The sequence below is a fragment of the Cetorhinus maximus genome, chromosome 29, assembly GCF_964194155.1.
Source record: "Cetorhinus maximus chromosome 29, sCetMax3.hap1.1, whole genome shotgun sequence".
Classification (NCBI taxonomy): domain Eukaryota; kingdom Metazoa; phylum Chordata; class Chondrichthyes; order Lamniformes; family Cetorhinidae; genus Cetorhinus; species Cetorhinus maximus.
The window spans coordinates 17,351,648-17,368,170 of record NC_135907.1 but is presented as its reverse complement, the minus strand read 5'-3'; the positions used below and the strand labels follow the sequence as shown (position 1 = coordinate 17,368,170).

The following is a 16,523-nucleotide window of genomic DNA, read 5'->3' as shown; positions in this document are numbered from 1 at the left end:
CAACAATGACAAATGTGATAGTTGCACCTCCAGATTCACATTCCAAATAAATTAAAGATTCTTTATTTAAGTAAAATAATTAAAGGGTGCTCCCCCAATTGTCTCGTTGGCAAAGGCACTGTTCTGGGTACTACCTTACTGTACTAGAAAGCAGGGTACAGGCTCTCTTCCTGTGGAGTTCGCTGATTTCATCCACTGTTGGGCAAAAGGGTTTGAGGGCTTTTTTTAAAAAAAATTCTTTCATGGGATGTGGGTGTCGCTGGCAAGGCCGGCATTTGTTGCCCATCCCTAATTGCCCTTGAACGGAGTGGCTTGCTAGGCCTTTTCGGAGGGCAGTGCATTGCTGTGGGCCCGGAGTCACATGTAGGCCAGGCCAGGTAAGGACAGCAGATTTCCTTCCCTCAAGGACGTTCGTGGACCAGATGGGGTTTCTACAGCAATCGATGATAGTTGTCATGGTTACGTTACAGAGACCAGCTTTCAGTTCCAAATTTATTCATTCATTGAAGTTAATTTCCACCAGCCACGTGGTCGGATTTGGACCCATGTCCCCAGAGCATTAGTCGGAGCCTCTGGGTTTTTACTCCGGCGACATTACCACTATACCAACAGGGAATGATGGGAAGGGAATGGCCAACATTCCTACAACTGATCATCGTTTGGTGATTCGGGCTACAAGATCTGCATCTTCCTTTAGGAATGCGCCCCAATGATACGCTCCAATGTCAAGTAAGGATACGGCAGCACAGTGATTACATTACTGAACTCGTAATCCAACAGCCTGGATTCATCGCCTGGAGTCACAAGTTCGAATCTCAGCCCGGGCAACTCAATTAATAAAATAAATTTGAAATGAGAGCCTAGTGTCAGTAATAACTGATCAGGAAGGTGCCGGATTGTCATAGAAACCCATCAGGTCCTTGAGGGAAGGAAATCTGCCGTCCTTACCCAGTCTGGCCTACACGTGACTCTAGGCCCACAGCCATGTGACTGCCTCTTAACTGCAAGGAGGTGGCTCACCTTGAGGGCAAATGGGGAGGGCAATAAATGCCACCCTTGCCAGTGATGCCCACAATCCAAGAATGAATAAAACAAAAACTCTCCCACCTGTTGCACGGCCGTATGGCTAAGGTGACCGAGGGTTTTGGATCAGGTGGTGGGGGGTCAGAACTTGGAGGGGACAAAGAAACAAGATCTAAGGAACAGGGCGATATCATTTCCAACACTGCACCTTCAGGACCAGTGAGCCAATCCAGCCTTGACCAGAGAACGGAAGGGTTTCTGCTTGCTGCTGTTACAGGACAGGCTTACTTCAGTTCAGCAACAAATTGGAATCTCACTCAAACCTGCTGCGATAATTGCAGTGTGAATTGGAAACGTCAAATTCATTTTCACAGGGGATTTTTCTGAAGCTGAAAAGAAACTTGACTCTGTATCTAACCCCGTGCTGTACCTGTCCTGGGAGTGTTTGATGGGGACGGTGTAGAGGGAGCTTTACTCTGTATCTAACCCCGTGCTGTACCTGTCCTGGGAGTGTTTGATGGGGACAGTGTAGAGGGAGCTTTACTCTGTATCTAACCCCGTGCTGTACCTGTCCTGGGAGTGTTTGATGGGGACAGTGTAGAGGGAGCTTTACTCTGTATCTAACCCCATGCTGTACCTGTCCTGGGAGTGTTTGATGGGGACAGTGTAGAGGGAGCTTTACTCTGTATCTAACCCCGTGCTGTACCTGTCCTGGGAGTGTTTGATGGGGACAGTGTAGAGGGAGCTTTACTCTGTATCTAACCCCGTGCTGTACCTGAGAGGGTAAAACACCATTCAGCAGCAGCATTGACAGCTCTCCCCTCTATAAACACAACAATAAAACATGAAAGCTGGGGATTTATTGTGCCAATTCTCTTTACTGTCCTGTAGTGGGCCTGAAATACTGGAATAGAGGCAAAGTTACAGTCGCATTCCATGCCAGCATTGAAGTCAATTAATGCAGCCAATTGCCCACCCAACCCAAGATCAGCCACCTCTTGGGAGACTCGATCTATGTGGCCCAAACTAGTGTGCGCATAGGGAGAGCCACAAGTGGGGGATCTACTGACCCTCGTAGCGCACAGTTGATTTTCTTTCAAAGCTTTCCAGTCAGAAGCAGAGAGAGTAAAACAAACCACGGAACATACAGTATAAAAACAGACCTTTCAGCCCAAGTCATTAATGCCTATCCTGAAGAAGGATCAGAGGTGATTTTATTGAAACACACAAGATTTTGAGGGGGCTTGACAGGGTAGATGCTAAGAGGATGTTTCCCCTCATGGGGGAAGCTAGAACTAGGGAGCACAGTTTCAAAATAAGTGATCTCCCACATTCAAGACGGAGATGAGGAGGAATTTCTTCTCTCAGAGGGTTGTTAGTCTTTGGAATTCTCTTCCCCAGAGACCAGTGGAGGCTGGATCATTGAATATATCCAAGGCTGAGTTGGACAGATTTTTGATCGACAAGGGAATCCAGGGTTATGGGGAGGTCAGGCAGGAAAGTGGAGTTGAGGCCACGATCAGATCAGCCATGATCTTATTGAATGGTGGAGCAGACTCGAGGGGCTGAATGGCCTACTCTTGCTCCCATATCTTATGTTCTCATGCTGCACATGAGCTTCCTCCACCTCACTCTATCCCATTCCTTTCTCCCTCTCCAGTTCATCTGGCTTCTCCTTAAATGCTGTAAACAATAAAGCTGCTTGGAGCCATTTCATTTTAAAAATATTAACTAAATAATTATAATACAATTTTAAACACGAGTCTGAACATTGCTCAACTCTTCACCCAGTCACTGTCCTCTGGCACCATCTGGCGAGTTGCTACTGTCCTTCCAAAGGGAACTTGGCAAGGTTCAGGGTGAAGGGAACATTTCCAGTTCGACAGACCCAGCTCCCAGTTGGCCCCAGTTGTGAGGATGATCGTGTGGGCGACCATCATAATCCTGCCCATGCCCTGACTCGTGCCGGGTCCCATTTACCCCAACCCTGTGCCCAGCTCAGTTCCTTGGGGGAGTCAGAGGGATTCCCCCGGACCTGACTTTATTTTCTGGTCTACGCCCCATTACCACTCCCCTGGGCTATTGCATCATGAAATCTTTTGTCTGTTAATCTCTCCTGCCCTCCGCCCAATCACAGGCTTTCCTTTTTGTTCTTACTGGCCCCCACCTGTTCCACTGACTTAACAACGTTCACATTTCTATCTTTCTTGAGTTCCGATGAAAGTTCACTGAGCTGAAACGTTAACTCTGTTTTCTCTCCACAGGTGCTACCTGACCTGCTGAGTTACTTCTGGCATTTTTTTTGCTTTTCTTTCAAATTTCCAGCATCCACGGGATTTTGCTATTTTATTAGAGGAATTCCCCAGAAATTTATCCGGAATTGTCTATAGATTTTTATCCCATTTCTTCCGTGGGAGTGAACAATCTCATCACTAGCTAGCCATGAAATTTGTGATGTCCTTATGCATCCCCCACTCACATTTTTTCATTCCAGCTTTGCTCTTCCATCCATGCAATTTATACATCCTTAAAAACCTATTATTTATTTACTTATGCTTGCAGGTGGGAAGGTACTTGTGCAACTGAATGGACAGATGACAAAGCGAGCCAAATAGCCTCTCTCATCCACACTTATCTTCAGACTGTTTGCATTCGACCCGCACAAGTGCCAGGCAATGACCATCTCCAACAAGAGAGAGTTGAACTACCTCCGGTTGACATTCAATGGCACTACTCATTGCTGAATCCCCCACTATCAACATACTGAGGGTTACCATTGACCAGAAGCTGAACTGGACCAGCCATATAAATACTGTGGCTACAAGAGCAGGTCAGAGGCTGGGAATTCTGTGGAGAGTAGCTCACCTCCTGACTCCACAAAGCCTGTCCACCATCTACAAGGTCCAAGTCAGGAGTGTGATGGAATACTCTCCACTTGCCTGGATGAGTGCAGCTCCAACAACACTTGAGAAAATCAACACCATCCAGGACCGAGCAGCCCACTTGATTGCCACTCCATTCACTCCCTCCACCACTGATGCACAGCGGCAGCAGTGTGTACCATTTACAAGACGCACTGCAGTAACTCACCAAAGCACCTTCAACAGCACCTTCCAAATTTGAGGCCTCAACCACCTACAGCACCACCTCCAAGTTCTTCTCCAGCCACTCACCATCCTGACTTGGAAATATATCGCCGTTCCTTCACTGTCGCTGGGTTAAAATCCTGGAACTCCCTCCCTAACAGCACTGTGGATGTACCTGCACCACTCGGACTGCAGAGGTCCAAGGTGGCAGCTCACCACCACCTTCTCAAGGAGCAATTAGGGTTGGGTAATAAATGTTGGCCTTGCCAGCAACTCTCTCATCACAAGGACGAAGAAAAGAGTCTTTGACCTGGAGCCGAGCTTCGGACCCCATGTCCTCTCCTTCACAAAGGCCACCCACAATATTCTGTCTCTGTCCCTGCCTCAGCTCATCTGCTGATGAAACCCTCACTGCGTGCTTTTGCTTCCTCCAGATTTGACTATTCCGAAGCTCTCCTGGTCAGCCTCATCGCTTCCACCATCCATAAACTTCTGCTCCTTTAAGACTCTGCTGCTACACCCTAACTCGCACAACGTCTCGTCCACCCATCATCCCTGTCATCGGGCCGCTCTAGCAATGCCTCCAATTTGAAATTCTCAACCTCTAGCTCAAATCCCTCCATGGCCTCGCACCCCTCCCTGTCCCTGTAAACTCCCCAGCCCCACAGCCCTCCAAGATCTCCGCGTTCCTCCAATTCTGGCCTCTTGCACATCCCCCTTCTTCCTCCAGCCAAGCCTTCTAGGCCCCAAGTTCTGGAATTCTCTGTCGAAACCTCTCCACCAACATCCCCCCCACCCCCCTCTCTCTCTCTCTCTCTCTCTCTCTCCTCCTTTAAGGTGTTCCATAAACCTCTTTGGCAAAGTGTTTTCATTACTTGTTTCTTCACAGGATGTGGATGTCACTGGGCAAGGCCAGCATTTGTCGCCCATCCCTAATTGCCCTTGAACTGAGTGGCTTACTAGGCCATTTCAGAGGGCAGTTAAGGGTTAACCACATTGCTGTGGGTCTGGAGTCACATGTAGGCCAGACCGGATAAGGACGGCAGGTTTCCTTCCCTAAAGGACATGAGTGAACCAGATGGGTTTTTATGACAATGTTTCACGGTCACCATTACTGAAACTAGCTTTTGGTTCCAGATTTTTTTTTATTAATTAAACTTCAATTCCACCAGCTGCCAAAGTGGGATTTGAACCAACGTCCCCAGAGCATTAACCTGGGCCTCTGGGTTACTAGTCAAGTGACATTAACACTACGCCACCATGTCACCTAGAGGTGACCCTGGTGGCAGCCATCCTAATGTCTCCTCCATCTTTACCTCAGTGAGGCGAGAGTGGCGACCTGAGTAGGACTGGGACACAGAACATTCCGGACATCCCACAAAGACGCGGACATAGCTAGGACCCATGCGGGTCCTGGTAGCAGCACCTTGTTTTTGGTGGAAGTGAATGGAGTTGGAGGAGAAGTTGTCCAATTTGAGAACCAGTTCAGGCAGGTGGAGGAGGACAGAGCTGGATGGAGGCCATTTGGGCCTTCATCCCAGGGAGAAGCAGAGGGTTCTCGGGCTGGTGAAAGGTCATCGACCCGAAACGTGAGCTCTGTTTTTCTCTCTCTCCGCCAGTGCCGCCTGACTTGCTGAGTTCTTCCAGCATTTTCACCCAATCACAATAGCTAACAGGGCAGAAGGAGGCCATTCGGCCCATCACGTCTGCACCGGCTCTCCAAAAGGGCGATTCATCCAGTGCCATTCCTCCGCCTTTCCCCTGTAACCCTGCACATTCTTCCCTTTTCAGGTGACTGTCTAATTCCCTCTTGGTACTTTCCCACTGAACCTGCCTCCACCTGGCTCTCAGGCAGCGCATTCCAGGCCGGAACCACCCGCTGCGTTAAAAAAAAAAAGCTTTTCCTCATATCTCCTTTTGCTTCTTCTGAAAAAGACCCCAAATCCTTTTTTACTCTGATGGTCTCGCCACAGAGGTGGAAACTCAACCTGAGCCTGTCACGGCTATCTGTGCTTTGGCCAGAAAGTCCCTAGTTCGTGATCCCAACCAAGTTCTCAGATGGGAGCATTTCAATGGACCTCGGGGATCCAGTTTCCAGTGAGCATTACGGGACAATTTCTTGGGATTTTGGGTGCATCCCGTGGGTTTTATTTTTCCTAGGCGATTCGAAATTATATCCAAGGCTTCACTTTTGTTGATGTGCACATGTGGTGCACATTCCCTCTGGTAGGGAGGTGGTGGGGGAGGGGGTACCCTTAAAACCAGGCCACTCGGGGTGACGTCAGGAAGCACTTCTTCACGCAAAGGCTAGTGGAAATCTGGAACTCTCTCCCACCACCCCCTCCTCCCTCCAAAAAAGGCAGCAGTGGCTGGGCTGGTGTTGGGAGAGGAGGACAAATGTAAAATTTCAAACTGAGACTGATAAGATATTTGTCAGGCACAGGGCATCAAGGGATATGGAATCGAGGTGGGAACCCAGCCACGGTGTAACTGAATGACGGAACTGGCCTGAGGGGCTGAATGGCCTCACCCTGAAGGTTCGCCTGACTGATTCCTGGGGTGAAGGGGTTATCTTGTCAGGAAAGGTTGAGCAGGTTGGGCCTATGCTCACTGGGGGTTGAGAAGAATGAAGGCTGGTCTGACTGAAACATTTAAGATCCTGAAGGGGTTTGACAGGGTGGATGTTGCGAGAATGCTTTCCCACCCCCCACCCCTTGTGGGGGAGTCTAGGGTGTACAGTTTACAAATAAGGAGTCTCCCATTTAAGAGACGAGGAGGAATTCCTTCTCTCAGAGGGTTGTTAGTCTGTGGAATTCTCATCCCCCAGACTGCAGTGGAGGCTGGGTCATTGAATATATTCAAGGCTGAGTTAGACAGATTTTAGATCGACAAGGGAGTCAAGGGCTATGCGGGGCAGACAGGAAGGGGGAGTTGAGGCCACAATCAGATCAGCCATGATCTTATTGAATGGCGGAGCAGGGTTGATGGGCCAAACACCTACTCCTGTTCCTAATTCTTGTTTTCCCATTAGAGGTCCCAGTGTTGTGGGATCCAGTGAACACGGTGGGATATTTTGTTTGGATTTTTTTCCGCATCCTCTGGGAGCGGGGGAACAGCGGCATGGGGCACAGTTCGAGGGGGCCACAGTGTGGGGAGGAAGATGGCTGATTCAGGATCTCATGACTGGTTAGGAGGGAGATTGAGGCATCGAGGCATGTCCTGACACTCAAATCCACACGCAGTCCTGGACCATCTTCAAAGGTCATTTTAATGCCCTCCCTTGTCTCACCTGAAGTACAGCTCCACGAGCACTGAGCACCTCACACTAGTAGCATGTTCCTCATGAGTGACCCCAGACAGCTGCTCAACTGCGGAAGCCTTCACAGTCCAGTCCATTCCCCCACCCCCCCCACCCAACCTCACATCACCAGCAACCACACTTGTCACAGGACTGGAACTGAAAAGGTCGAATTATCAGGACCATAAACTTGGCTCACATTCCCAAGACTTCTGACCATCAAAGGGGTGATTTAATTGCGGGGTTTAAGATGAGAACGAGATTTGATAGGGCAAAGACATGTCGAAATGCAGAGCAGCCATAACCTAACAGAGTGGTGGTGGAGGCTCGAAGGGCTGAATGGCCTCCTCCTGTTTCTTGGTGAGACCACATCTGGAATACTATGAAGAGCTTTGGCCTCCTTACTTGAAAAAGGATAGAGATGAGTTGGAAGCAGTTTAAAGTAGGTTCACTTAAGTTGTTCCTGGGATGAAGGGGTTATATTACAGGGAATGGTTGAGTAAGTTGGACTGTACCCGTTAGAGTTTAGAAGAATGAGAGGTGATCCTATTGAAACACATGATCCTCAGGGAACTTGATAAGGTGGACGCCTGTGGGGTAGACTAGAACCAGGGGACATGGTTTAAGGATAAGAGGTCTCCCTTTTAAGACAGAGATGAGGAGAATTTTGTTCTCTCAGTGGGCCGTTAGTCTTTGGAATTCTCAATGAGCAGCGGAGGCTGGGTCATTGAATATATTCAAGGCTGAGTTAGACAGATTCTTGATCGACAAGGGGGTCAAGGGTCATGGTGGCAGACAAGAAAGTGGAGTTGAGGTCGCTATCAGATCAGCATCGATTTTATTGAAAGGCAGAACAGGCCCAAAGGGCTGAATGGCCTACTCCTGCTCCTAAGTTCTATGTTCCTTTGGTTAGAAGTGCAATATTCAGCTTATTCTTCCCCTCCCTAAGCCCAGGGTGCAACGGCTGCGAAGCATCAGACCAAGAAAGGGAGATTGGGTAACCGAGTATAAACTGGGGGAATTTCTTGCTACGTAGATACTGCATTTTGTTAATATCCACCTGATCACAGGGTAATCAGATGGGAGGGAGGCCGTGCGGGGGAGGAGGGACTGCATGGGAGAGGAGGGAGGGTGGGGGGCCCGCGCAGGGAAGGGGGGTCTGCGCGGGGAATGAGGAGGGGGCCGTGTGGGGAATGGGTGGGGGGGTGGAAGGGCAACGTAGTCACTATAGGGGAAAAATCAGCAAGTGTTCCCACTCTTGGTTACTATCCAATGGCGTGAATACATGTAGCTAGATCTCAGGCACAACTGTGAAGCACTCTGTGGTTGAATAGCCTGCCTACACTTACTGTGTCAGTGTGCAGACGAAGAATGCTGCTGCTGCTTGGGTGTGAGGTGCCAGACATTCAGCCTTGTACCTCTGCACAAATCAGCAGCCTCAGGTTAGATAGGGATTAAAAACTGATTTTACTTTTTAAAAATGTCTAAATTCAGTACAAGCAGCTGCTCACCTTGGGGTTGCTGCTCCTGCCTCTAATCCACAGGCGTAACTTCTGACCTGTGGCAAACTACAAACTGCTGTTCAAAGAAACACTGCCAGCAGCTAAAATAGAGGAATAAAGTAATAAAAACAGCAGCAACAGAACTGGGAAATTCTCTCTGCCTCAGTCTTTTCTGAAGGTACCTCACTCTGCAGTCTGTCTGTGGTAATGTAAGCAGACGGTAGAGTCATGGTTATGTTACTAGACTCATCGTCCAGCTCAAAGTTCACTTTTGGCTGCTTGAAAATTTGAATTCAGTTTTTTAAGGTGCCGGCATCAGTTAAAGTGACCACAAAGCTGCCAGGATTGTTGTCAAAAAGCCAACTGGTTGACAAATACCCTTTGGAGAAGGAAATCTGCCAGTTTCACCCATTCTGGGACTTTATCTGACTCCGGTCCCATGTCAATGTGGTTGACTTTTAACCATCCTCTTAAATGGTCTAGCGAGCCACTCAGTCGTGTCACACCTTTCAAGAATCCAGGCCACTGCCACTACCACTTTGTCCAGGGCAACTAAGGATGGGCAACAAATGTCACTCGTGCCAGCGACACCCACATCCCAAGATTGAACGTTTAAAAATGTGCTGGAAAGACGTGCCCGTCAACTTGGTCAGGGACAATGCTTTCTGGCTCCCTCTCCCCCATGCACTCCTTCCCAACGCTTCCCGAGCAGTGTTCAATCAAGAGTTCCCTGTCCAGGCGCCCCACAGGCCCACAATCACTTCCGTTAAACCTCAACAGGTTGGGATCTTGGGTGGGCTTGCGTTCATTGCAGAGCCACCTCTCTGCATAGGGAAAGAGGCGGGATTGCAGTCAGGAGGCCTGCCTGCGATATCAGGGGCCAGGAAGCTAGCACGGGCGGTCTGGGGATCATCCCTGGATTGTGACACTTCCGGGGAACCTGGGAGAGAAGGGGGAGGGATGGGAATCTCTCATCCAGACACTTTGCAATCCTTGTTTGTGGGACTCTACCAAAGAAGCTTTGATTGTGTGACAGAGGGGAACAGAGGCAAACAGGGTTCATTTGCCCCCCTTTTGATGGCCCAAAGTTTGTTGGGTAAGGACATCGAGGGATATGGATCAAAGGGAGGTAACTGGAGTCAAGGGAGAGATCAGCCACGGAACAGACTCAAGGGGCTGTGTGGCCCACTCCCTGATTCAATGTTCAACACCCAACCAGGGCAGTGTTTAGCTGTGAATAGAAACTTACAGCACAGAGGGAGGCCATTCAGCCCATCATGCTTGTGCCAGCACTTTGAATGAGCCATCCAATAAATCCAAGGTAGCCAACCCTCCAGGATCAGCCTGATTGAAAATCAATCTCCAGGACACTGCTGTGTGCAACCCTGGAGAAAAATCATCGGGACATTAAATAAAGATTGTTTTCATATTTGAACATTTCCCTTTACCAGATATAAAAATATTGAAATGGTGTGTGGGGGTCGGGAGGGAGGCTGGTTGACTGACAGTCAATCATCATCCAACTGGGTAATGAGTCTTTTTGCTTTCCAATTGGCATAGGAAGGCAGTACGTCACAAGGATGGATGTGTTGGCCAATGAAAGGCTGGAGTTTGGGGGCAAGTCATGTGATGAAACCTCCAGGAATTCATTTAATCACAGTTGACAACCCTGAATTAATCCCACTCCCCGGCCCTTTTCAAATATATATCCAGTTCCCTTTCTGAAAGTTATTATTCAATCCACTGCCAGCACCCATCACATGACCATGAAAGACAAGACTTAAGGGTTCACAAACATCTTCAGCCAGAAATGCTGGGTAGCTGATCCCTGTCAGTCTCCTCCCGAGGTCTCTGCCACTACAGTTGCCAGTCTTAAGCCAACTCGCCAGTCTTTAGCCAACTCGACTCACTCCACATGATATCAAGGAATGGCTAAGCGAACCGGATAAGGCAACAGCTACAAGTCCTGACAACACCCCGGCTGTAGTGCTGAAGACCTGTCCTCCAGAATCAGCCACACCCCTAGCCAAGCTGTTCAGTACAGCTAAAACGCTGGCATCCACCCAACAATGTGGAAAATTGCCCAGACACATTCCGTCACAAAATCCATTCCAGCCAATTACCACCCCATCAGTCTCCTCTCGGCCATCAGCAAAGCGTTGGAAGAGGTCTTCGAAAGTGCTATCAAGTGGCACTTACGCAGCAATAACCTGCTCAGTGACGCTCAGTTTGGGGTCTGCCAGGGCCACTCTGCTCCAGACCTCATTACAACCTTGGTCCAGGTGAAGTGAGTCATTGGCCTTGATATCAAGGGTATTGGATCATCCTGTGGCATTGTGCCCGTATGTGGCATCAAGGAGCCCCAGTGAACCTGAAGTGAATGGGGGAGTCAGGGGGAAAAAATCTCCACTGGCTGGCAGAAAGGAAGAGGGCTGCGATCGTCTGAGGTCGGTAATCACAATCGCAGGAGTTCCTCAGGGTCGTGTCCTCGGCCCAACCATCTTTAGCTGCTGCATCAATGAGCTTCCTTCCAACATAAGGTCAGATATTCCGTTACGATTGGACAATATTCATTATCATTTGCAACTCTTCAGCTAATGAGACAGTCCGTGCCCTCATGCTGTAAGACCCGAACAATGTTGGAGCAGGTTTGGGATAATAACTGATAAGCAACATTTGTGCCATGCAATGACCATCTCCAGCAAGAAAGAGTCTAACCATCTCATCTTGTTATCCAATGGCATTACCATTGCTAAGTCAACATCCTGGAGGTCACCAGTAACCAAAAACTCAACTGGACCAACCACATAAACAGAGCGGCTTGAAGAACTCAGAGACTGGACATTCAATAGTGACTGACTCACCCTCTTGCTAAACCGAAGCCTCTTCACCACCTACAGGGTATAAGTCAGGAGTGTGATGGAATACTCGCCAGTGGCTGCTGCAGTTTACGAAACGTTCAAAACCATCCAGGACAAAGCAGCCCCCATTGATGGGCACCCCACCCACCGACCGCCTTAAACTTTCACTCTTTCCACCACCGTGGCTGAAGCAGGTACTAAAACTGCAAGATACACTGCAGCTGCTCGCCAAGGCTCCTTGGGCAGAGCCTTCCAAAGCCACAACGCTCCACCACCTACAAGAACAAGGGCAACAGGTGCAGGTGAAACATCACCAAATCTAAGTCACACACCCGTGCCAATCTGGACATACGTTGTTGTTCCTTCATTGCCAAAATCATGGAGCTCCCTAGCTAACCTTTACCACCACAGACTGCAGCGATGGTGCATCACCACCTTCTCAAGCGCAACCAGGATTGGGCAATAAATGCCAGCCTTGCCAGTGATGCCCACATCCCAAAAATGTTTTCTTTTTTTTAAAAAAAGTCTTAGCAAAGACCTTCCCAGATCATCATAACTCACTGTAAAAAAAAAACTCATCTCCCCTCTAATCCTTTTGCCATAAATAACTAACACTGAGTCTCCCTGGGTGAACTGATTCCTAAATTGCTGAGTATATTAAGGATAATTATTGCAGCATTTACATACACTACCCTGGTTTGGACAGAGTGTTCAAACCTCAAACAACTTGAGTTCAGGCAATTTTTAAATTGCCTGTTTTTGCTCTTCCTGTCTGGGAAGAAACAAATTCCTCTCCCGCTGCCACTATTTTTGATTATATTTATCCAAGTCAGGGCAGTGGGTGAATTAGAGGAAAACCATGTTAGCTGCTGCCCTTGTCCTTCTAGGCTGCAGGAGTCACGAGATTGGTCAAAGAAACCAGGGGCTCTGGGCTGCAGTGCGAGTCATGAAGCCCTCCATTGCTGAATAACTACAAACTCAGCAGACTGGCTCCTGGTGCCTTACTTTGCAATCAATCCAACTGCACTTTTGTCACCTGAATCTTTACTACAGGGTTCGCCTTTGAATCAGAGGGTTGTGGGTTCATGTCCCACTCCCGGAAACCAAGAACTGTGAATGTACTCGAAAGAGTTACAATCTGTGACTGTTGATAACTCGAAAGAGTTACTACAGGGTGATGAATGCCCTGAGTGTGGGATATTTACACCACAGGCTTCAGTTAGAGACCAGTCATTTTTTTTAAAAAAGTATAATGCCTTAATTAAGCCTGTGTCCAATTAAAAAGGGGGATTAATACTCTGAACTTGGGTAATAGAATATGAAAGCCCAGGAGATGATCATTCAGCCCATTGTGCCTGTGCTTAGCTCTTTGAAAGTTCTCCCCAATTACACCCAGTCCCCCTGCCCTTTTCAAGTCTTTATCCAATTCCCTTTTGAAAGTTCCTCTTGAATCTGCCTCTCAGGCTGCACTGTTCCAGATCTCAACAACTCGCTGCGTCTCACCCCTCAAGTTCATCTAAACTTATAGAGCATCAGAAGAACTGGGAAGAGAAATTAACCGCAAAACTAGCTAAAGAGCCCTGCTCATTTCCAGCAGATGAGCCCTGCCCCTCATTGTCCACACGGCAAAACTGTGGTCAGTTTCAGTGTCAATGGCTCTGCTCCTCAACAGCCACCGACCACCTGAAGACAGTGTCTCGCTGGGATAGTTTCTTCGGGCTATTCACATCCAAGTGCAGACAGTGACTCCTGAAAGACTATTTGGCTACAGGGAGCATCACTGTGATTGTGTCCCATCCCTCACCTGAGGCCCCATCCCAAACAGCGATTAAGAATGTAAACCCCACCTAACAAGCCTCCCCCTCCCCATCTCACCCACAGCCCAGTGATACTGAGCTCAAACCACGATCCCATCTACCTCAGCACAGGATCAAACTTGGCACCCACCTGGCCCACATCGACTTTTTAAAAAATACCATGCACCCCCCACCCCCTCCCCATCCTGAAATTGACCAAGTCTACGAGAAACTTACAAGGACAGGTGGGCTCTTCCTCTGCCCACCTTCCTCCTCCTCCTCCCACCTTCCTCCTCCTCCTCCCCCAACAAAAAAAAAATCACAAGGGGAGTCAACAAAGAGGCAGCAAACTCAGCTTCACAAATAATCCAACTTCCCAGTTTTATTACAATCCTTATTCAGATCTGCCAACTCTCTCGTCATCAGCTTAACACTAAGCAAGGCTGCAATGTTTCATTTTACAACTTGGGTTTTGTTTATTCTATTCTACCACCCATCGCCCCCCACCCCCCACCCCAAACCTACCTACCCCACCCCACAACAATGCCCCTTCCAAAATGTTAACGGTGTAATACCATTTCCAAGTGCAGCGTTTGAACCTCACTTGGTAAGCAAGCAAGCAAGCGGGCGGGAGGGAGGGAAAGTGGGTTGGACTTTCTCAGGCACAGAGATTGCAACGGGGCCTAGCCATGGAGAAAGGGAAAGAAATATCTACATTTTAAAACCACAAGAGAGAATGCATGTGCTTAATAAAAGCAACCCCCCAAAAAAAATAATGTTGCGTTTTTAAACATGCACACACACACAGACACACACAATCTTGGAAAGAAAGGTTGCAGTTATTGAAAGAGAGAGAGGGGAATGTGGAGGGGGAGGGGGGTAGGCTAAGGAAGCCAAGCTGGGCCCCAAGCTCTATTATCAATAACATCCCATTCTTTTCCCCATCTCATTTTCGCGTCTATTTCTCTTCCACCTTTGATCAGTTTCCAGCCGCTCACAGGCGCTACATTGTGTCGAACATTTGTTGCAATTCCCCTCCTTTTACCCACCCCCCCTTTTCCTAATTTTTTGTAATTCTCTCTTCCATGATTTTTCTTTAGATACATTAAAGGCCCTTTATTCCATTCTTTGTGTGTATGTGTGTGTGTTACGTTTTATATTTCCCCCCCCCCCCCCAAAAAAAGAGAACCCCTTTTGTATCGCTTGTTAACTTTGCATTCGTTAAATTGTAGCCGATATTTGCGACCAACGAGTTGAAATGGACTCGCTAGGAGAGACGGAGTACCCCCCACCCCCTCCAACTCCCCTCAAATCCAAGATACACCGGCTTTTGATTGATTGAGGGGGGGGTGGTAATTAAACGAAAGCTATATTTTTTTTTTACCTGGCTTTTACTCCTGATGGTGATCTGTCGTAAGTCCATCCTTGCCCAGCGCCTAGAGGATCTCCAAATCCAGAAGCAGGATAATTTCTATCCATTAAATTTAGTTCGAGTTGTTTTATTTTTTTTTGCTCTTTTTAAATTGTTGAAACCCGGGTGTTTTTTTTTGCAAGCCTTCGAGACGTTCTTGGATTGCACTTTTCCCCCCAGAGCTGACTGACTGAATCTAATACTACTTTATTTTGGTACGTCTGGGGGTTCCTATTTTGCTCTTAGTTTTAAAGCAAAAAAAAAATGCAATGTGTGTATATTTTTTTTAAAAGAATTCTTGCAAAGGGGGGGGGGGGAACTCACAGTTCGGCCATCTTTTAGGCTCTCTCTCTCTCTGCCTGTCTGTGATCTAAATACCCAGAATACATTTCAGAGAGAAAGAGGGAGGGGAAGAGGATTACATATCTCAGAGCTATCCCACCAATAAAATGGAACAGACACACACACACATGCAAAAATATTCACCCAGCACTACACACACACACAGCAGAATGGAGACATAAATCCAACACCCTTAAATGCATGCGCTCCCAAGTCAAGAGTTAAACAAAAGCAAGCAAACGAGATGAAACAGGAACATGAAATTCAAATCAAGGGGGGGGGGGAGGGAGGGGGGGAGGTGAGATTCGACACCAAGTCAGAGATTTAAAAACAAAACACCCATTATACTGACAAACGGGAAACATTTGCAAACGTCAAATGTCAGAGATTAGATTCTGACATCTGGGCTAACATCTGGAGAATCTACACTAGTGCAAAGTGGCTTTGACACCCGTGTTCTGCTGCATTCAAAACCCTTCACCTGAAGGACACCTGGTGTGTGTGTAAGGGTCCTTTGTGTCAGAACCACTTTGATGGTCTTGTCCCATGTCCAGGTAACCTCAGAGGGTGAGCATGCACTGCCCACCAGGGCCTTCTTGGCCCCCGGTCAATCAGGAGGCTGGTGTGAATGGGTTTGGCATATTCAACCCTCTTCCTCATTGGCCTGCGCTAACTCAGTAATGTGAGCGAAATGGCTAAAAAGGTGTTAAACTGGCACAGAAGGGGACACTGTTCTGAGGTTGTATCTCGTCTGCATTATTACGGTCAGTGTAGAGGGAGCTTTACTCTGTATCTAACTCCGTGCTGTACCTGTCCTGGGAGTGTTTGATGGAGGCAGTGTAGAGGGAGCTTTACTCTGTACGTAACCCCGTGCTGTACCTGTCCTGGGAGCCTTTGATGGGGACAGTATAGAGGGAGCTTTACTCCATATCTAACCCCATGCTGTAACTGTCCTGGGAGTGTTTGATGGAGGCAGTGTAGAGGGAGCTTTACTCTGTATCTAACCCCGTGCTGTACCTGTCCTGGGAGTGTTTGATGGGGACAGTGTAGAGGGAACTTTACTCCATATCTAACCCCGTGCCGTAACTGTCCTGGGAGTGTTTGATGGGGACAGTGTAGAGGGAGCTTTACTCTGTATCTAACCCCATGCTGTACCTGTCCTGGGAGTGTTTGATGGGGACAGTGTAGAGGGAGCTTTACTCTG

The 16,523-nt window shown here is 48.2% G+C and overlaps 1 protein-coding gene across 1 annotated transcript in view; it reads right to left on the bottom strand.

The window, feature by feature from the left end:
- LOC144669323 (proline-rich protein 12-like) overlaps positions 1–15,338 on the bottom strand; it is a 66,732-nt gene extending 51,394 nt beyond the window's left edge. Inside the window, exon 1 of the mRNA XM_078531683.1 lies at positions 14,951–15,338. Coding sequence (XP_078387809.1) covers positions 14,951–15,045 — 95 coding nt within the window. The 5' untranslated portion in view covers positions 15,046–15,338. The remainder of the gene's footprint in view (positions 1–14,950) is intronic.
- Between the last annotated feature and the right edge of the window lie 1,185 nt (positions 15,339–16,523).